Here is a 22121-nt window from a genome sequence, read left to right as displayed (position 1 = left end):
TTTTCTAAAATCCCAGTAAATAAAGATATAAAGGTCATACATAATGATCAAAATTCAATTTTGAACACTTTTCCCAGCAAAAACAAATCTGACAAAACGTGCATTTTCAGTTGAGTAACTCCCAAAAGACTTATTCAAAATGAAGTTTCTTCTAAGATTTTTTTTTTTTATAATAACAAAAAACCCGCGAAAACTTTTCCTTGATTACATTTTCATTTCTATAATTATGTATAAGCTCAAGTAAAAATGTTCTTTCTTTTGCCTTTGGTTGTTGGTGGTAAACGAATATCTACCTAAAAATCTTGTGACAATTTATCTCATAACTTCAGTGACCCTTAACCGCAGAAGTATAGAGGAGAAAAATTCATGAAGAAGAAACAAAAAAACGAAATATTCCGCCAAATGGTTCAGGATCACAAATCTTTTCCATGTCGTAAATTTGTTGTTCATTTGCGTTTATCCTGTTTTTTTTTTTCTATGTGGAATATCTTTTCTCCCTCTTTTTCTTCTTCTTTCTCTATGTTAACACTCTGTGTGTCTTTGTTTCATCATCAGCAGCCATAGCAACTAAAGTGTATTAATTTTTATTTTTTTTTTTCTGTTATTCGTTCATTTATTGTCTTCTAAAACGAAACGACGACGAACAGAGCAAAAGCAGAGTAAAATTGTGCCATTGTAAATTAAAGAGAGCAAGGACAATAAAAAGGATTCGTAATAAAACTCATCCAGCCATTGCAACGAAGTATAAATTTTATTTCCATTTTCTGTTCCAAAACGTAACTTTATAAGTTTTTTTTTTTTTTTTGTTTTTATTTCTATTTTTTTGTTTCCAAAAATAGAAGTAAATTCTAAAACCACCACCACAAAAAAAAAAAAAAAACAAAGATCCTGAAGGAGGATTCGTTTCCCAGGATATTTTTCCATTACTCCTCCTTCTATACCCTTCCACCACCTACAGATTGTGTTTGTTCTTCTTAGTGACAACCATCTGAAAACGATGGTGGTAGAGTGTCGGAATTCAGTAGTAATTTTCATTTTCATTGTGATCACACCTGAAAAACAGGGGATAACTCATCATTCTACTTACAACGAACCCTCCACCATCATCATCATTATCATCAACGTCCATGTCACCCTCTCTCTCTTACATTAATTGGCAGAATTAAAAAGAAGCAAACAGTAAATTATCCTTACCCCCATTTTCCTTGGATTTACTTTCATCTTGCACAGCGCAAAAAAACTTTAACATTTTATCATTTTTCTCCTTTTGCCAAAACTCGAACAGGACGAAACTGGGCGGGAGAGATATCCTATCCAAGTGGGATTTTGTTTTATCTTGAGAATTTTTGATATTTTATAATGAAGAAGCTCTGGCTGCTGCTGGTGTTTGTACTCCTTTAACTTCGACTCGTGCAACATGCAAAAATAGGGCCAGGGCCATATTAACCAACCCAACCAACTAACCAAGCAACCAACCAACCAAACTCTATGGAAAGAGAAGTTACTAGGACCATGAAAATCAATTATGAATGACCACCGAAAATTGTTGTCATTGCGGGGTTTTGAGTTGGATTTTCGACTCTATATAAGCACACTCTGACACATGCTTTGGTGTGTACATAGCGTTTATGCAAAGCAATTATGATGACGCCGATGATGATGATGATGGTGGTAACCTCCATTTCGTTTTGGTGGATAGACGTTGAGGTCAGATTTATTAGAAGATGACGGTAGGGATGGTGTAATTTCACCAGACTAGTTGCTGTTAAGAAAGGGTTAGATGATTTTGAGAGAAGGCGAAAATTATTTTTTGAAGTTCAATGTTGAACTTTTGGGTTTGGAGTAGTGATGGGAACTATCGAATAAAAACTATCAAACTATCGATAGTTGTAAAATATTCATTCAAACTCGATAGTTTGAAATCATTCATTCATTTAGTAACTATTTTCATTCGAATAGTTTTTTCATTCGATAGTTTTTTCATTCGATAGTTTTTTCATTCGAATAGTTTTTTTTATTCGATAGTTTTTTCATTCAAATATATTTTTCATTCGAATAGTTTTCTTAAACGATAGTTTTTTCATTTGAATATCTTGTTCGGTTCGATAGTTTATTCGATATTTTTATTCGATAGTGTTTATTCGAATGAATTAATGAACTATTCGATAGTTCAAATCATTCAGTTACTAACTATCGATAGTTCAAATTATTCGATAGTTCCCATCACTAGTTTGGAGAGAATATAGAAAAAAAATTTACAAAGTTCCTGAAAAAGAATATTTCGAAATAAAAAAAAAAAATGATAATTCAAAATGTTTAGAACTTTAAATTCCAGAGAATCTCCTTTTTAAGAAATAAAACATCTAAATAATTTTATAGAAATTTTCAACGAAGTTGTAGCTCATACAAGAAACATGCTTTTAAGGGAAGTCTTATAAAAGCAATATAGCAGCTTTTACCTGTGAGATTTCAATTTTGCTGTTGTTAACGAAGTTGTTATATTCGCCTATATTAAGTAGGATTTGACTTTTACAAAATAGTTTATTGATGTCTTACGAATGTTCGATATTAACTTCTAAATAATTATATAAAACTATGATTAACGAAGTTATAACCTATAAAGGAGCATTACAGAAGCTATAATTTTCTAATGTTAATGAAGTTTTTATGAATGTCAGAGGATAGTCTAACCGAAGTTTTTCTTTTTCTTGCTTCCAAAAGCTCTGTTAGTGAAGTTTCATAGAAGCTCGGTAACTTCTTTAACTAACTCATAAGCAAAAGTGCTTCTGTAATGCTTCTTTTAGGATTGCGTCACTAAAAAAAAGCATTACAGAAGCTATAATGTGTAATATTTCCATTTTGATGTTGATAATGAGGTTTTTATGATTTAGTTAAAAATTTTGGAATACGGCAAAATTTCGAATTCAAAAACCCAAACCATTTCTGAAGTTTTACGTTCTTTTCATTATTTTGACCCTAGACCCAGAATTCAAAAAACTTTAATGTGTGTATAAATCTATAACCACAATCTATAATCTTTTAACCACAACCCTAGTTGATTTGGAACCCTAAAATCAGAAAAAAAGTTTTTCGGGAACCTCAGTTTTCTGGAATAAACGATTTTAAATTTGCCTGGTTTGAGTTTTCGTTAATAGATTTTTGGGCGGATTTTAAGTTTTTCGAGATTAAGTTCAGTTCAGGAGGCATTTTTACCCTGAAACTTACTAATTCCTTAAATATCAAGTGTTCAGAATGTCTAGAATTTCTTTAGACCCAATCCAAGATTTTAAAAATTTTATTAAAAAATGTTTGTCCTGAAAAAATTTGTATGCTCGAAAAATTCGGGATTTGAGGATTTATTGTTGCTGAATTTCAGCATTTCGGTTTTATGGTAATTTGTGATCTCATTTTTGGGAATTTTTAGACCTACTTCACTAACCCCTTGTTAAATCAGAAAGAAAAAATGAAGATTTCAGTGGTCTATGGAATAGTCATGACTGCTTAATAAAATAGCTGGCGAAATAGTCCTTTTCAAAAAAAAAAAAAATATTATATAAATTTCTAACAAAGTTTTGTGGGTTGTCAGAGTGTTTGCTCTTTAGCAAAATTACAACACACACACACACGAATACAACATGAACGATAGTGAAACGTTATTATTATTAGAATATCAAATTGTCCTTGGGACACATAAAGTGCCATAGAGTAGTGCAGAGCAAAGAAGCAACAGAATTATACATACTATGTGTCACATACACAAAACTTTGTCTCTTATAACACATGTTTTCACAAAATTTAAGTCATGTTTCAACTCATGAGGATGCTGGAAGCAGCTTTTGAGATGACTTTGTAGAGAGTGGTTACTTTTCATGAGAGTGTGCGATAAGTTAAAGTGTCGCGGTGGGACTTTAAATTTTAACACTGCTTTACCTTATAAGAGAGCCACTCTTCCACTATAACTGTAATATTTATATTTTTTGGGTACCCGAGTGAAGGGTAAATTAACCCAGGATGACACGTGTGCAAGAAAAACAGAGAAAATATTATAGTAAGACTAGTTATCTTGTGGTAGGAAGAATGAGGAAACTTTTAAATAAGATAGAGGTTTTTTTTTACAATTCAGAAGTGGGATAAACAATTTTTGAAAAAGAATATTAAAAACGTGTACTTACCAACAGCCAAATGTGCAGACAGTGCAATTTTATTAATACTCAATGCCCATATCCTCAAGTTGTGTACCCGCTCGACACCCTGAATATTTAAAAATATTTCCATAACTTCGGCGTAATGCAAATAGCTGGGTGAACCTTCCATAAGGACCTATTTGTCAAGAGAAAACACAAGACAAGACAAGACAAAAAAAAAAAAAAAAACATGAAAAATTATTACAATACTGTCATTCATCAGGATATATAAGGCTATGACCGGCCAACACACAGGACAAGACTCTTCCTTGACACCGCTGCCATCGTTTTGCAAAAATTCCAAATATAAGGACGACTACGACGAAACGAGAAGTAAGTTTACGAGTATACAAACGAACTTCGAGGTTTTTGACAAATTGGAAAGGAAAATTGAAACAATTCAGAGTCTTCGTCTTGACGTGGTGGAGTGGCCAAACGGCATGGCCTTATATACCCTCCACATCATCAACTAGTCCTCTCCTTCTTTATGCATGCAAAAAAAAAAAATAAAAAACAGAGGCTTCATTTTGGCTTACCAAAAGTGCGTCCTTCATAATGGAAAACGTTGTAAACAGGACAATCACAGAAAACACAAACGTACAAATTGGATCCGCAATAGCCCATTCGGGCTTGAAATAAATCACCACTGCGGCGAGGAATACACCGACACTCTGCAGGACATCGCCCAGGACATGAATGAATGCGGCGCGTACATTAATATTCTCAACTTCGTTTTCCAACGATGTGGATGTGGCTGTGGATGAGACGATATCCTTGTTGTGCGTTACTGTTGTTATTCCCCCATCAGCAGCATGACTATCGCAATTCTGGTAGGAGTAAGTCTTTTTGTTTGTAGACAGATTTGTTTCGGCCAAGATAAGACCATTTTCGGAATTTTGTAAAATGGCCGATGGCGTTGTACATGGTGCTGCTACTACTGCTGCTGGAGTGGTAGTATCAATTGGACGACGAGTGGCAGTAGTTGAATTTTTTGTTGATGATTTGGATTTCTTTGTCTTTGTTGTGTCACCATGTGCATGACCATGACTGGCTCCACCACCACCATGAGAATGCGAATGCTGCAATTGGAATCCCATGCTGCAAAAGGAGATTAAATAAGATTTGTTTTTGGCGCTAATAAACCAATTTAATTAATGATAGGAAAAAGGATGAAGGAGTTGAAGTTTGCAATTAAAATGTCTCATATTAAAGATTATTTCGTAGTCCTTCTTCTCTTGGTGCTCTGACTTTGTGTTGAAAATAATTTATTAATCAGAACAATTTTTTTTCGTTATTTTGTTCTTTTTGAACTTTAAAAACTTTTATTTTAAAATTTAAATTTATTTCTGTGATAAGTTTAAATTTTTATTTTTTTTTTTTTTTAAGTTTTGTTACTTTTACAAAATGGTAATGGAACTTTTTGTTCAAGGCTTTAAAATTGGGACTTTTTTTTTGTTCTTTAACTTTTTACTTGGTGAGAAAGCTTAGTCTTAGTGCTGTAGATTTCAAGGTCAGTGGAGAACACTGCATTACGTTTGAATTGATGGACATTTTGAATTGGTAATTTAAAAAAAATGAGGATTTCCATAGCTCTTCTTTAAGAACCTTAAGTCAGTCAAAAAATAAAAGTACTTTTTTTCATCCACACAACAAAATATTTCTTTTGTATAAAATCATTCTATGACAGTGAATGAGTTATAGAAAGTTTATTGGAGTATTTGTCATTGAATACAAAACAGACAATAAATAAATAACAAGTCTCCAAACTAAAAAACTGATATTTTAAGGCGTATATTTTGAGCATTTTAGCAATCGGATATTTAAAACTTAGGTCGTCAGACTCACAAAACGTTAATAACATTTTTGGAGACTTTTGACTAATCTTTTTGGTTAACATTCGTTTTTATAGTTTTGTCCTAATTTAATTTATTGAAACTCTAATATAAATAAAATATATTTTGATTCAAATGGAAATGATAAAATTAAAGTAATAAATCACTAAACTCTACACTTTTGTAAACTTCTGTATTAATGAAGCACTACTTTTGCTTGAATCTTACCTTATATTCTAAAAAAATAAGCAGGATTTTAGCAATCGGATATTTAAAACTTAGGTCGTCAGACTCACAAAACGTTAATAACATTTTTGGAGACTTTTGACTAATCTATTTGGTTAACATTCGTTTTTATAGTTTTGTCCTACTTTAATTTATTGAAACTCTAATATAAATAAAATATATATTTGATTCAAATGGAAATGATAAAATTAAAGTAATAAATCACTAAACTCTACACTTTTGTAAACTTCTGTATTAATGAAGCACTACTTTTGCTTGAATCTAACCTTATATTCTAAAAAAATAATCAGGATACTAAGTATACAAAATTTCCTTAAACCACATCTTAACAAAATATATCTACATTTGTGGAGAGTTTTGCAAAACCTTACTGTTTTCCATTATGTAGGAGAAGTTTTTTGTTCACGTATTTTCTCTTCATATCTTTGAAGACTGATACAAATCTTGATGTTTTTTTTTTTATTAATTTTATTTTTGGAGACTTTGACATGAGTTGTTTTCTTGCATCCAAAAAATAACTCATTAAAGTTGCGTAAAATATAAAAAAAACCTTAAAACTCAAATTCTTAGTAGCATTCTAATGTTTTGGAGAGTTTTCAAAAATCTCTTTTCAATATGGTTATTTTTATGTTAAAACTTAATTTTGTCCAATTTCATGTGCGCACCATCATAAAAAAGATTAGCATGGCATTCTTAATTTTGGAGACTTTTGTATTTTTTGTTTTATTTAGCATTAAGTTACAATTTACAACAACAACAAAATTGTCATATTCAAATGTCATTGGATATAAACGAACGACAAGAATAAGAATGCACCTATTTGAAAAAAGAACAGAGGTTTTTATGCCGCACTTCATAAGACCCAAATAAGCTACTTTTTTTCTTATTTTCTTTTTCCTAACTAATAAACAACCATGATTTTTCACTTGAAAAAGCACATAACTTCTACAACAACTACATACACTTCTGCCTTCACATTTCCATCAGTCATAAATTTTCATTTCTACTCCTTATTCTCCAGTCTGCACAGTCATCAATCGAACCAGGACGACGCAAAACTTCGAAGGGCAAATGAGCAAATTCGTCTTCATAAACATTATAGTCGCTTGCCAATCAGCCACACCTGTTTTACGGCCAAGATATATATAGATTTCTTGGTCATAAATTCTTTTCCTCAAGAAAAAAACAAATATAAAAAGAACCAACACTTAATCAGAAAATATATGAAGTCAACAAAAAAAAAAACAAAATCTCTACAAAGTTTTTTTTCCAAATCCTTCTATTCCTCCTCCGCACTCAACACACACACACCAACACACATATCCATTACTCAACTCAACCAACACACTGTCACCTGAAAGAATTGAGCAATAATTCTTGTCATCTTCAATGAGTTTGTCCCCCCGAAAACTATTTATAACTTTCTCATACACACAATTCTCGTCGACGTCTTTAGAAATTAGCCCTCTATCAAGAGAGAGTCAAGGACTAAAGGACAATATGTCGTCCCATAGGCGGATCCAGGGGGGGGCACGGGGGCACGTGCCCCCCCCCAGAACTTAAAGTTCATACTTAAAGGAAATCAAACTATAAGAGTTTTAAAAATATATGAATAATAACAGAAAGAACTTGAGTGAAACTCTTGTCTATTTCTGGCTGAAAATGCGAATTTTGTTGATTGTTGCATCCCTTTCCCATGAATAGCTCCACCTCACAAATAAATAAACGGCTATTCGTTGGGTACACACGAATTTTTTTTTCGATTTAAAAAAAAGTGAATTTTCAAAGTGATTTTGGTGAAAAATTTTGATATGGACATCGAATGACATTGAATGATATAAAAAAAATAATTGTATATGCAACTCTATTTTTTCATACAGAGGGGTCAAAAAATTTGCACTTTTTTCGTTGTTTTTTTTTTTTAACATTAGTGTTTTTAAAATAGCGGAACACGTCACAAAATTGCATAAACTACATATATATTATAGAACTGCTGGATATGTAGAACAAACTTGCATTTCAGAAGTTTGCCCAAGTTTGCACCCCGAAAATAAAGACCCCTTGAAAAAAAAAACTCCTCAAAAGCGACCCTTACTTATAGATTTTTATAAATATTATTTTATTGAGAAAATTTCTCCAGGGATACCTCTAAAAATATGTAAAAAAATAGTGTTCCAAATTTCAAAAGAATCGGTGCAGTAGTTTTGAAGTTATGAGGAGCACCGGCGTTGAAAACATTAGTTGTGGGGATAACGATTTAAAGTTTTGAACTCTGGACTAAAAGACTAAAACGTTCCTTAGGGAAGTATTAAAATACTCATAACTTGGTCAATTTGGCTCCAAGAGACCTACAATTTGAACACAATATTCTTGAGGTACAAAACAATTTAACCCCTTGTAGCCCCATGTGACATTTCTGTAACAAACCGAAAAAGTTTGCATAAAAGCTCTACAAACTATTTTTTTTTTCTTTTGAAGCTTCTAATATTAAAATCTTTAAGTATTGCTTTATCGAAATAGTACTTCAAATTTCTAATAAATAGCACCAATAGTTTTTAATTGACAGTTAATGTTGAAAGTTGGGCTTTTTTTTGAAAATAAGCAAATTTGTGTAAAAACTACGAGATTCAGAAAAAAAAATAGTTTTTGTTAGTAAACCCCACGGGGTTTTATTTTTGGATTTTAGGAAAGTGCCTAAAAATTAATATTAGATAGTTTTTTGCTTGAATTTTTGCATTTTTATATAAAAATAAATTATTTAAACTTTTTTTACTCCCAAAATATCGAAATAACTAAGTAAATAATGACTTTATTGAATTTTTAAAAAATACGTGTTTTATTAAAGATAAAAGCCAATCGATTGACTTATTAATTTTTAAATTTACGACCTTGGGTTACAAAAGGTTAATGCAAATTAAAAAAAAAAACAAAACTGGGTTTCCCGGCGAAAAAAGTATGATTCAGTTTTTTGTTATTCTTAGGAACTTTAATATTTATTAGAATGAAGTCTTTAGTATTTGACTAAAAACTACTAGGTCATTAACTAATGGTATAATTATGTCCATAATATTGCAAAATTGTATACAAAATCAATTAAAAAACGTAAACATTCTTTTTTCAAAATTTCATCTTTAAAACTTAATTTCTCAAAAACTATTTGGTGAAACAACTTAAGTCAAAAAATTAAATAAAGAATTGTACGTGCATTTTCTGATTTTTTATATTTTTTTTCTTCCGGCTAATCCAGGAGTAAGAGGGTTAGCACTTAAGTGGCTTTTACTGTAACAAGAAAATGAAAATTTTTCCTTCCGAATAACTTTTTGGTCATTTGGTACCTATTTGATGTGGAAAATGTGCCTAAATATTTTTGGCCAGGTTTTAGACCACTGTGGGTCGTTAAAATTTTCTGCTTGTTAGTCAGTCGTATGGTACTTCACTTTATTTCTAACTGTTATTGCTGTTTTTTTTGCCAACCCGTCCCTTGTGCCCCCCCAGAAAAAAATCCTGGATCCGCCCCTGTGTCGTCCTATTACCCAACAACCCACCAAGTCAAAGACTACAATTTAAGTTCACTTAAGACATAAACGCCAATGTGTCTGGTGTTATCGAGTTCAAAATTCTTTTATTACTTTTTGTACTGTGCGGTGATATTTTTCTTTATTAATCCCAAGTTCCTATAAGTGCTATATAAAAGTCCATTAAAAAAGGTTTTGTGTTGCATGAGTTAAGGCAGCGAATCTCTATAAAGGGACATAATTTAGTTTTCCTGTGCATCTACGCATTAGGACTAATTATAAACATTCTTGCGTACAACATTCTTGCATTCTAGGACTAATCTGGTGCGGGATAATCTGGTTTATGTCTAGCTAGCGTGACTCGAATGTCCTTAAAGTAATAAATCTCATATTGCAACACAAGCTAATTCAGGATGAAATACAATACAAATGAGAGAGAGGAAGAAATCCTTCGTCCTATCTGTAGTCAACCATGGCAAAAGAGTTACTGTGTTGTTATCCTCTTTGTCCTGCTATCCATAAAGAAGATCCTTCGTATCCTTTTCTCCATATCACAACACAAACTCGCACTAACTAACCAACTGAGTTCAAGTTACCAGTTGTTGGGAAGAAGCTAAAAGCGTGTGATATATGCTCGTTGTCAATTAAATCAGGACATGACATTCCTGATGCCTTGAACAAAAAGCAACAAGGATGAGTCGTCAAGGATTTAGAAATCATGGCTAAAATAAGAAAAAGAAAAAAAGATAAAAACCTTAAAAGTTCGAGTTAGTCACATGGACATTCTGGAGATCATTCAAGGATGATAATCGATAAAAGACGACACACAAGACTAACCAGAAGTTATCCTTCCATAAGGACCTCTTTCTTGTGTGTATCTTTCACCCGAAAATTGGAAGATGAAAAACCAAATGAATCAGAATGCATTGGCTTGTTTCACATTTGATGGTTTCTTGCACGTCGTCGACGCCGTTTGTCGTTGGAAAAGTCGTTCCTTGAGAAGAGAACAAAAGTCACGAGATACGAAGTCGTTAAATTTATTTCCATGCTGTTTCTTTCTGGAACTCTATAAGGTTCATAAAAGTAATGCCTTGCCTTTGCTTTGATGCCTCACGATGATGGTGATGATTTCAAAGTTCAACAAAGAAACTCCATAATCCTTCTTCAGTCGTAAAGTTAATGACAATTAGTATGACGAAATGTTGTTTGATAGCCTTTTTTGTTTGGCATTTTATTTACTAAAGTTGTTTTTTTTTTTCTTCTCATTTTTTTTTTGAGAATCCTTTTGTGTTGGAGAAAATTTGTGTATGATTGGTGGCTATAAGAAGTTCATTTTGTTTGTTTTTGTTTATTTTGCGAAAAGGATATCAAAGTAAAATGCTTCTTTAACGTAAAAAGTTTTAGCAATGATTAAGACGAATGAGACACAAACGACGACGGTGTCGTTGAATTTGGCAAAGATAAAAAAGGTGGTTAAGGTTTTTATATCATGTGGTTAAGGGATTAATAGGGTTGAAAAACTTTAAAGACAAGTTGAATTGACGTAAAAGATTAGAAGATCGAACGATGTTAAAATTAAAACTGAAAGCTTCCGAAAATAATTTGATTTCGATCAGACTTCGAAGTCTTTGATTTCGTAATTGTATTGTAGAGTTTATTATAAAGTCTCCAACAATAAAGAAACAATTTTTTGTTTGTTTGTCAAAAAAAAAAAAAAAATTATTTATATTGGATTTATTTAACGTTTAAAAAATTTAATTAAATAAATACTTTTTTCAAAGTCTCCAAAAATGGATAAATAAAATGTATTAAAATGTAAACAGTTTGAAAATATTTGTATGATACTTTTTTTCTAGTTCTTTTGCAAATTCAAAACACAAAGATTTTCCGCAAGTCTCCAAAGCTTAAAATGTGTATAATTTGAACTATTGATTCCATAAAGTAACATAAACAAAGGAATGGTATCATATGGCAAAGTAAAACATATCGACTCAGATATGTATGTACATATTTCAAAAAGAAACATTTTGATGAAGTCTCCAAAATATTGAAAACATTGAATTTTCAGAAGCGTTGGAAAAACTTTATTGGCTCTCGCAAAAAAATTCAAGTCTCCAAAAATTTAAGATAACATTATAACTTGTTTTATATAAAAATTTTCTAAATTTGACAAGGGATTCGTTAAATATTCAAACAGTAAGAAAGTCTCCAAAAAGTTTACTCATGATTTTTCTTCAAATGAGGCCAATAATGTTTCTGTGCATTGTAAACAAAGCTTAATTTGTCTCTAGTTTTAAAAAAGTTTGTAAAAAAAGCTCGAAATTCCATTTAAAAAATTCAAAAATGTTAGTGGAGAGTTGCATTTATTATAGAAAAAATAACATCAAAATTTCAGTGCTTTTTATAAATGGAAAAAAGTAATACAAAAACAATAATGAATTCATACCCAGTTAATATTTAGTTCAACTAGTGGAGAGTTTTCTATAGAGTCTTCATACAAAAAGGTAATAGATTTCACTATACAAACTAGTTCAGCAAACCTTAATAACTATTTTTAAGTTATACTTAGATGAATAGATTCATCAAAAAAAAACTCTCCAAAAATACGGATTGTTTAAAAAACTGATTTTTTTTTCAACAAATTGATTCAAAACACTCAAATTTGGTTTAAATTTTATATTCAACCAAAACTCCCTTGCACCATTTTGTCATCATTCAATTTAGGGTTATAAAAAAAAATACAGTCTTTCACCTCATTGTCACATCAGCTGACAATTCATTTCCGTTACTTTGTAAACAAAATGAATAAAAAAAAACATACCACGTCACCTATAGCACAGAGACATATGATAAAGCCTCTTCCTGAGTGTCCTTCCACATATGTCATACATACACACACACACATACCAACATTTTCACACAAACTGACAATGACAAAGCCTTCAAATGTTTACTTTGCTGAATCAACTATTCCAAAGTCCACACCATGTTGGCACAGATTGAGAATAGTTGACAACACGAACAAAAAAAAAATTCTATCTCTTAAATATTTTACTATATCTAGAGGAAGGGAGAGGGGTGGGACTCTAACAATTCCAATACCGCGAGATACTTATTTTTTTTTTTTTTTTTTGGTTATGTAGTTTTATTTTATCTCTATTCCTTTATCCAAACCGAAAAAACCAACCATCACCCAAAGCTATCTCTCTACGCCACTGACAAATAGTGTAGAGGTGCTCGAATAGGCACTATCGTCTCGTCACGTAAATCAAACAGAGGCGTTGCAATAGCCCCGCTCGCACATAGAGAGCAAAAAAAAAATCAACATAACCGGAAACCATCACAAAAAGAGCTGATGGCGCTGAATTTGCTTCCTCTCTATATGTTTTTTGGAGAGTTTTTTATTTTAGATTTTTTTTTGTTCTATTTTCTATTTCCTAAACGATAGACATAAAGTTTCTATACCTGGAATTTTGATGTTATTTTTTTTTTTTTTTTTTTTGTATGTGAAAAAGAGAGATTTAGGATGCTAGTTGAGTTTTATGAGGATTTTTAAACGTGCAAGGATTTTTAAATTCAATCTTAAATTTGATTGAAATGTTTTTTTTTTTGTTTGTGTGTCGGGTTTTTTATTTGTATCTGGTACTCACATGAGATTGACTAAAATTGCAAGTGCTGAAGTTATCAACATTATTTTGGCATCGACCTCGTATTCTCCAATGATGACACGCTGTATGGCAAGCCATACCAATATGGCAGTGATGAACCAAATCATAACAACGGATGCAAGAGCTCCAATAACTTCCGCTCGATACCATCCAAAGGACATTCTGAAAAAAAAAAAAATAAAAATAAATTATTTGTTAATTTAAATTTAAAAAATTGTAACAGAAATTTGACTGAAAAAAAATCTATCGTTATAGGATAGGGCATGTGTATTGGTTTCGTGTCAAAAAATATTCGAAAAAAAATTTGGTATGATTTTTGCATACTTTTGCATATAGTTTTCCTAACGAAAAATCGGGTAACGCAAATATGGCGTTGCCGTTTTGTGCTAAGGTTGACATATTTTTTTAGTTAATCTCGACCAATTTTTTGCAAAATTTTCAAAAAGATATTTATCATTTTTAAAAATAAAATATACCTTATCTAATTTTCAAAAAAAAAAAAACGTTTTACAACTGTAAATTTTTTGAACCCCCATTTTTTTAGTTTTTCTCCTGATAACTTTAATAAAATCTTTAGAAAATGGAACGATGTTAAAATTGAAATATTTTTACAAAGTCTCCAAAAATGTATATATAATATAAATTTGTTTTTAAATGTGAACAATCTACTCTGATATAGTTCAAATCCACGCAATAAAATTTTCCATGTTAATAACAAAACATTTGTAGGTAAAAGCCTTTCGGAAAAATTCGGCAAGTCTCCAACAATTTAAGAGAAAACTGTTCAATTGAACTTTCAACCCATGTTACTGTAGTACGTATCTAAAACAGTATTCAAATTAACAAAGAACTCGTATTATATCCAAAACTGAAGTTTTTGTGAAAGTCTCCAAACCATTAGAAAATTATAGATATAAAAGAAATGATATTTACATAAACTATGTACTTACGATTTTAAAAGATTTCTATACACAAACACATTGCATCTTTATTTTTTTTTTTTTTTTCAAAGTCTCCAAAAATATTACTTTTGAATTTTTTATCAATTAAGACCGATATGGCCTTAAAAAAGCTTAATTTGTCTCTAGTTTTGAAAAGATTTGTAAAAAAAAGCTCGAAATTCCATTTGAAAATTTTTAAAATATAAGTGGAGAGTTGCATTTATTATAGCACAAAAAAAAACATTAAAATTGCAGTGCATTTTATAAATGGAAAAAAGTGAAACAAAAACAATAATTAATTCATATCCAGTTTATGTTAAGTAAAACTAGTGGAGAGTTTTCTATAAAGTGTCATATATTAGTAAAGAGAGTTGCAGCAAACAAATAATACATTTAATTGTGTAAACTAGTTTAAAATAACTATTTTCAAGCTATGCTTTGATGGATAGATCCATTGAAAAACTCTCCAAAAATACGGACTGCTTAAAAAAACTCATTTTTTGTCTACAAAAGCTTTAATTTCCAAATAGGCACCTTAAACTACAAGAGCAAATACGTGCGACACAGTTGTGCATTTTATCCTACCATTCAAATACTGAACCATGAGACTGAAATTCTTATTTCAAAAAGTTTTTTCTCCCCAAAATCTTTCTGCAAATATCCCTAAGTAGATTTCTTTTAAAAAATACTGGGTTTGGCCAGTAACAAAAAAAAAGAAAAACAAAAAAATCCCAAACTCAAGTTTTATATCCAAAACTATTGACAAAACATGTCAAACAATATTATTTGCCAAACATATACCCAAAAACGAAAGAACTTGAATAAAACTTTTTTTTCTCTGCCAAAAAAAAAACAAAAAAATTAATCTTTTACCCAAAGAGTTAGGATATCCCTGTGATCCTTGTGTGTTGTCGAATGCCCTATGGAGTAGCAGCACACAGAACAGAGGCATATAAAAGAAGAAAATGTATCAAAAATATAACTACATGCGCCAAAGTTTATCCAATAAAAATCAATCAATAAGGACGAGGAGAAGAAAGACAAAACAAAAAAAAAAAAAAAAAAAAACAAATGCTAACTTCCGTATCCTTTTATTTCTTATTATTTTTCTTGTAAAAATGTTGTTATTATATAATGGGTTATACCTATCCTACAAATGTTTAACTTTCATGTCTCTATCTCTTTCTTTTTCTCCCTTCAACTGATGTAGTTGGTAAGTATTTTGCCCTCGGAATACATTGAAAAGATGTCTTCATATCCTTTACTTTGCAATGAAATTTATAAAATACTTTTCTCAAGAAAAAACCTTTACACCAGAATGACCAAACCAACAATAATAAAAGTACTAATGTTAAGGACACAACAACATGACCATGAATGCACCTGATGTCCGTTCTATTGAAAAGTTTTGTCTCAAAAACACCAACAACAACAAAAAAGGACACTCTCCTTAACTCTATATGTCGTGTGTGTTTGTATGTTTGTTGTATTATTTTTTCTTATCCTCTTTAATAATTTATTGCTTGTTCAGGACATTGAATATGTGGGCAAAGGGCATTTAACTGGCCGGTTATCCTTTTCAAAGTTTAAGTTTTAAAATAGGTGCGCTGCCGGAAACTCCCCCCATCCCATAACAATATTTTAAATAACAAGGGAAACTCAATTTTCAGACTTCTTTTTTTTTTAACATTTGCCGACCAAAAGCACTCCATCATGACAAAACACACACTACTTGCTCTCTCTGGTTCGGTTTTGTTGAGAAAAACTTATTTTGCAAAAAAAAAAAAATATAAACTCACCACCCACCCTTAACATCCAAACACACATTTATTTATGTGTATGTCAGAATATCCTCAAACTCGGAAGGCAATTAACCTCAACGCATATCAAACACACAAAGGCTTTATAAGGCTGGTGCACTTGAGTACCAGAAGTCCCAGACCGGTAGCGGAACTGATATTTTAAGATGGCTTAAGGCAAAAGTTGAAACAGACTTTAAAGATATAAGGAAGAGGTTTTTTTTTCATCTGGTGTGCTATTTGTTTGTATCTTTCAGGATTGATTTATTTCTGGGACGATTCAGTACAAATTTCAGATCTAAGGGGTCTTGAAAATATTTTTCCATTAGGAAAAGGGTTTTACGGAAACAAGAAAGGTTAAATTTTCAACGACCAAGTGGGGCTCTTTGAGATATATTTGACAAAACACGTTACTGGTAACTGAAGCCTACTTTCAAATTATTTGAACCGTGGTTAAAACAGACTTTGATCTCTGGTTTAAAGTTTATATTATCTTAAAATACCCAAAAACATACTTTTAAATCACAACCATAACACCGAAATCAGCGAATTTTAAACATAAACCAAGGTTGAACTAAGGTTTAACCAATGTTGAACCACGTTTTTGTAACTTTCCCATCAGAGACAAACTTTTCACACCAACAGCTACAACGGAATGTTTCAGCTAGACCTACAATTTTCTGCAACAAAAAGAACTGCTTAACTGAGTGATTTCCCCTTCAACAATGTCAAAATTTGTCCGGAAGATCAGGGAGAGACATACAATTTCATGTTAAAGTGACGAGGAAGTTTTTCAAGGTTTGACATTTCTTCCGCACACATTCGAAACAAAACGCTGATGCTTAGAGAAAAAATAAAGCAGGGATAACATCTCATCTAGTACATTCAACTACATTTCTGGTATATTTAACTAATTTCTGGTATATTTAACTATTTATTATGATTAAATTTATCAGAAGTCAAGTTATCCCTGGCGTGCACATACTTAAATTCTGGAATCTTTACCACAAAAAAGTAAAGTTAATAAACATCAATGAGTTTGTTTTTTTCAAATATTAAACTCAAATTAATTAAATTTTGATTTAAAGTATTTTGAAATTCTTCAGCCAGCCATGGTGTAACTAAGCAACTTTCCTTCTTTAACATCATGTCACGCCTAATTTATCAAACAACAAACTACAATCGTTGTACATTTCCGGCTAGAGTTTGAAACTTTAATGTGCTCTGTGGTTCTGTTTCTATTTAGTTTATTTTTTTTTTTTTTAATTCCTTCGTGCTTCCCTATTTTCTTTTTCTGGATTATACACATATTTTATTTTATTTAATTTTTCTGCCATGCAATATGTGAATTAAAGCCAAACTACTATACAATCCTGTAAAACTAAACTGATTGCTGCACACAATGAATGTGGCAACATTACTTTAAATCACAATCAACTGCATAACATTTTGTAATTTAGAAAATTTAAACACTGATATCCTGATGAGGAGAATAATATGGAAAGGAATAAAGGATAAAGGAATGTGTGTAAGTTGTAGTGCGTCTTTCGGTTGAATTTTAATACAATTTGAATAAAATTTAATTTTTTTTTTCTGTAAAATTCTATATTTTGAAAAAGTTGAAAACGATTTCGAAAGTGTACAAATGGGTGGTGATAGTCTAAAAAATACTGTTGTATAGTTGTTTACAATAAAACTCATGTCTAAAATGGCAACAAAATTTACTTCAATTTTCTATACATTTTAATCCGAGAATTTTATTCAAAAGACGTTGAGTTATTTGCACAAACAAATTTGGTAGAAGTGAAAATTTAAAAAACCATTTTTCTTTAAAAACAAAAATAAAGAATTAAGCGCAAAAAGTATAAAAATAATTTTTTCAAAACAATCGTTTTTCATGAAAAAAGCAAAAAAAAAAAAATCATTTGTTTTTCTTCTAACACCATTAAATACGTTTTTTTTTTATGACAACTTATAATACATTTTATAACTTCTGAAAGCTTATTGTTTCAGCTCGTTGTTATCGATCATGTCTATAAAACATCTGCAAAAGAGCTAGAATTTTTTGAACCCAATCAGTTTTCATCAAAAAAAGCAAAAAAAAAAAAATCAATCTTTTTACTCTTCTAACACCATTAAATCCATTTTTTTAAATAACAATCTATATTAAATTGTATATCATCTGAAAGCTTATTATTTCACCTTTCATATGACGCTTTAATCATGTTTCTACAATGTCTATAAAAAAAAATAGAATGTTTTAAAACCAACCATGTTGAAATTTCAAACTGAAATGACACTGGTGGCTGGTCATTATTATTTTAGAGAAATTAAAATCCAAAACGGTGGAAAGTTCAAGATGACAAACACTAACTCTACCAAATTCTGAAAAGTATGAACGGAATTCATTTCTAACACAGCTTCATAGACTATAAAAGCGTTCAGGAATTGAAAACCCCTATATTGCTCTTCTATAAAGCTTGTGTGTGGTTTTATGCATTTTGTTGAACTGTTGCATAACCGTTTCCTAGCGATAAAACCTCAGGATATGTTGTCTTTGTGTGTGTGTATATGTGTATCTTATTTTGTATCTAGGCTTGAAAAAGAATATATACGTTTTCAACTTCATTTACGTTTGGAATTTTGTGTTAAAGTGGCACAAAGTGGTTACTCGATATCATTGAAGTCAAACCCCAGCTATTCTCTTTCGTAATGGCAATAGCGGCGGTCGGTGGTGTTGGGGGTTTACTCTGATAGTTTCAACTTAACTGCACCAAAAAAAACACACGACCAACGATGACGCCTACCTCGCTGTTATATAAGTAAATTACTCTATTAGATTGGAAAAGTAGGAGCAAATTCATTTTTGGATTCCGGTTTGGAAAACTGTTATTACTTTTCTAGCGATTCTGTGGTTCTGTATATTCTCCTCCTCCTGGTAAAAGGATGATGACGACCTGCGATGGTCTCCCGAAGTCAGTACGTATACACTCGTCGTATTTTTCCTAACCTCATCCCTTTTGGCATTTGAATGTGGCAAGGCTCTAGTAATATGTGTTTTTATTATGAAAGTCGAACGGATGCCTGAGGAGAAAACGAACAAAATAATAATTTACTGTAAGGTACTACACGATTGCGAGCAGTAGGTAGAGGGTATGGGGTGAAGAGGTATACAAAGTGTTGTTTGTTAAAAACTTTTTGAAAATCAATTGAAGTTTAATGTCGGGCAATTAGAAAGTTTTTCAGTTGATTCGTTTTTGAACTTTTTGAATGAATAGATACCGTCCCTTTGTATGTAGTAAATCGTTTGTATATAGTTTAGTTGAACTTTATGTAAAAAGAACGATAGAATTTAGTAATTTTTGACTTCTTTTTCTTATTTGAGTTGATAATGATCTGACTGCAGAGGTGTTGTTTTAGAGAAGCTTGAAATTTTGATAGTTTGAAGGTTTTTAGATAATTTTTTTTATTTTTTAAGTTGGAAAAGAGGTATCAAGGCAACGTTTTAGATCAGCAATATTTGTTTTTTTTTTTCAGATAATATTGGTTCAATTCCTTGAATTATGAATAACAAAGTCCATCAAGAAACCTTGTTTTCTTATTGCTAAGAAACATTATAGTCTCCTCTTAAAAATTACATTTTCAAAGATGTTTCGAGAAAGCTAAAAAGCAATAATTTAATATTTTTTTTGATTTAAAAAAAAAAATATCTGGAAACGCAATTTTTCATTTTCAAGATTTTGGCCGGAAAATTTTAAGTTCAAATCAGTTTTCATCAAAAAAAAGTCATGACAACATTTAAACTAGTGTATATTATTGAAAGAAATGTCAATCAATTATGGCATTAAAAATATATAAAAAGTTGAGTCTCTACGGTGTATACGTAATCTTTTTTTTTTTTTCTAAAAATATTAAAAAGTGGATGAGTCTAAAAAAAAATGTTTGGACTTTCTCAGAAAATAAAGTTTCTATACAAAATTTCTCAAATGCTGTTTCGGTTCTTCGGTAAGACTTACGAATCTGGCAACCTGATTTTTATAGAAATTAAAATAAAAGGAAAAGGATAGTAGTTTGCACCTTAAATCCATTTTTAGTTTAAACCTCAGTTTCGTTAAGGCTGTGAATAACTTTTGTTGTTTAATACAGAAAAAACATTTCTGTACCAAAGAAGAGTTGTAAAAATATCAATTCAAAAAAATGCATTTGAAATTTAAAAAAAAAAATTTATTGCAAATAAAAACAATTTGCCATAGGTACAAAAAAATATTTATTGCAACTGAAAAATATTTGCATTTAAACAAATTTTTTTATTGCAACTGTAAAAAATTTGCATTGAAAATAAAATTTTTACTGCAATTTAATGGAATTTTTGACCATATAATGTTATAGTTAAAATAGCATATGTATGGTGAATAGTCAAAATTGTAAGAAATTCGACGAATATTTAAAAAATATATTGAATGCACAAATTTTTAATTGATTTTTTACTTGCTCTATTGGGCAAGTATTGGTTTCGTGTAGAAAAAAAAAAATTGAGGTTTTAATCAAAACCAACATTACGATGATGGAGAAGATCAAAAAAGTGGTTTTCGTCATGCCGTCCGTCGGTCTGTGCGTGTGTGCGTCTGTGCGTCCATCTGTACATCGAGCTAGGGCCTAAACGGATGGATGGATTTGCTTGAAACTTGGTACAGATGCTTTTTACGCTATTCCCTAGACCCGTTTTTTTATATTTTTTTAATATCGCCTTTTTAACGCATATCTCCCATATAACGTTTTCGAGGTATTGCAACTTTCTCGAAAACGGCTCTAACGATTTTGATCAAATTTGGTATACGTAATAGACTTATTGATTCTAACAAAACTGCGTTTTTAGTTTTTCTCAAAAAATGCGGAGAACAGAAATATGGCGTTGCCGTTTTTCAAAAATTGACATATTTTTTAAGTTCATAAATTTCATCACAGTATAAGTCAATTTTATTAAAAATTTACAGACATCAGTTTGAAGTATAAAATATAAAAAAAAAATATTTTCAAAAACATTTTTGAAAAAAAAAAAATTTGAATTTAATTTTTAAACTTTCGATTTTTTTTTTTTCTCGAAACAAAATCTTAAATTTCCAATAGATATTTAAGATAAAGATACTGTGAACTACAAGAGCAAGTACGTGCGACCCATTCGTGCATTTTATGCAAATATTTTTCAGTTGCAATAAATATTTTTTCTTCAATGGAAGTTTTTTTTTTTTAATTTTTAATGGAGAGCAAATGCTATAATAATAAAATTATTTTTACAACCCACTTTGAAAGTACCAATTTAGCACACTTTCTAAATTATTTTTGGATTCTTGATCAGAAATAAGCAATCATAAGATATAGTTTCTTTAAAGCTTCTATAAAATTTCATAAGAAATACTTGATTTGGATAAAATAAAATTTATGTTTATAGAACCTTTTTGGAGATCTTCTAAGAACCTTTTCCATAGACTAATTAATGAAAAAGGAGACACTTTAATTTTAAACCTACCTACTTTCTAATTTGAATTTTAAAGTTCGATTTGTTTGCTACAAAAATAATTGACTTTGGGTCCTAAAGGAATTTCCAACGTCAATTTACAATCGTCTAAGAAATTCAAATCATTTTACGTGATTCCAAAAGTAAAAATCTCCAAACGACCAAAATTCTTTAAAAACAAAAATGTCTCCATTTACATTCTTCCGTTTACCATTTAGGGAATGAATAATAAAAACAAAAGCATTTCAAAATGGATTTCAGATAAATAAAAAAAAAGTCATCAAAAAAAATTTCATTGGTCATAAAAATAAACAACAAAATGAAGGAAACAAATTTGCAATCTCATCATCACAATCATCATATCATTGTCGTTATCGTCAATGTCAACGTCGTTGTAGTCTGTGTCTTCTTGTACATCATT

The 22121-nt window shown here is 30.6% G+C and overlaps 1 protein-coding gene across 3 annotated transcripts in view; it reads right to left on the bottom strand.

Annotated features, from left to right (window-relative positions):
- The window catches only part of LOC129913728 (proton-coupled zinc antiporter SLC30A2), an 86316-nt gene that overhangs the window by 7279 nt on the left and 56916 nt on the right, over window positions 1-22121 (bottom strand). For all 3 annotated transcript variants that reach the window (XM_055992537.1, XM_055992540.1, XM_055992538.1), the window contains 3 exons: window positions 13428-13607; window positions 4721-5282; window positions 4173-4320 (listed from right to left, as the gene is read on the bottom strand). In XM_055992537.1, coding sequence (XP_055848512.1) covers window positions 4173-4320; window positions 4721-5282; window positions 13428-13607 — 890 coding nt within the window. The remainder of the gene's footprint in view (window positions 1-4172; window positions 4321-4720; window positions 5283-13427; window positions 13608-22121) is intronic.

The sequence above is a fragment of the Episyrphus balteatus genome, chromosome 3, assembly GCF_945859705.1.
Source record: "Episyrphus balteatus chromosome 3, idEpiBalt1.1, whole genome shotgun sequence".
Classification (NCBI taxonomy): domain Eukaryota; kingdom Metazoa; phylum Arthropoda; class Insecta; order Diptera; family Syrphidae; genus Episyrphus; species Episyrphus balteatus.
This window is presented reverse-complemented; position numbering and strand designations above follow the sequence as displayed.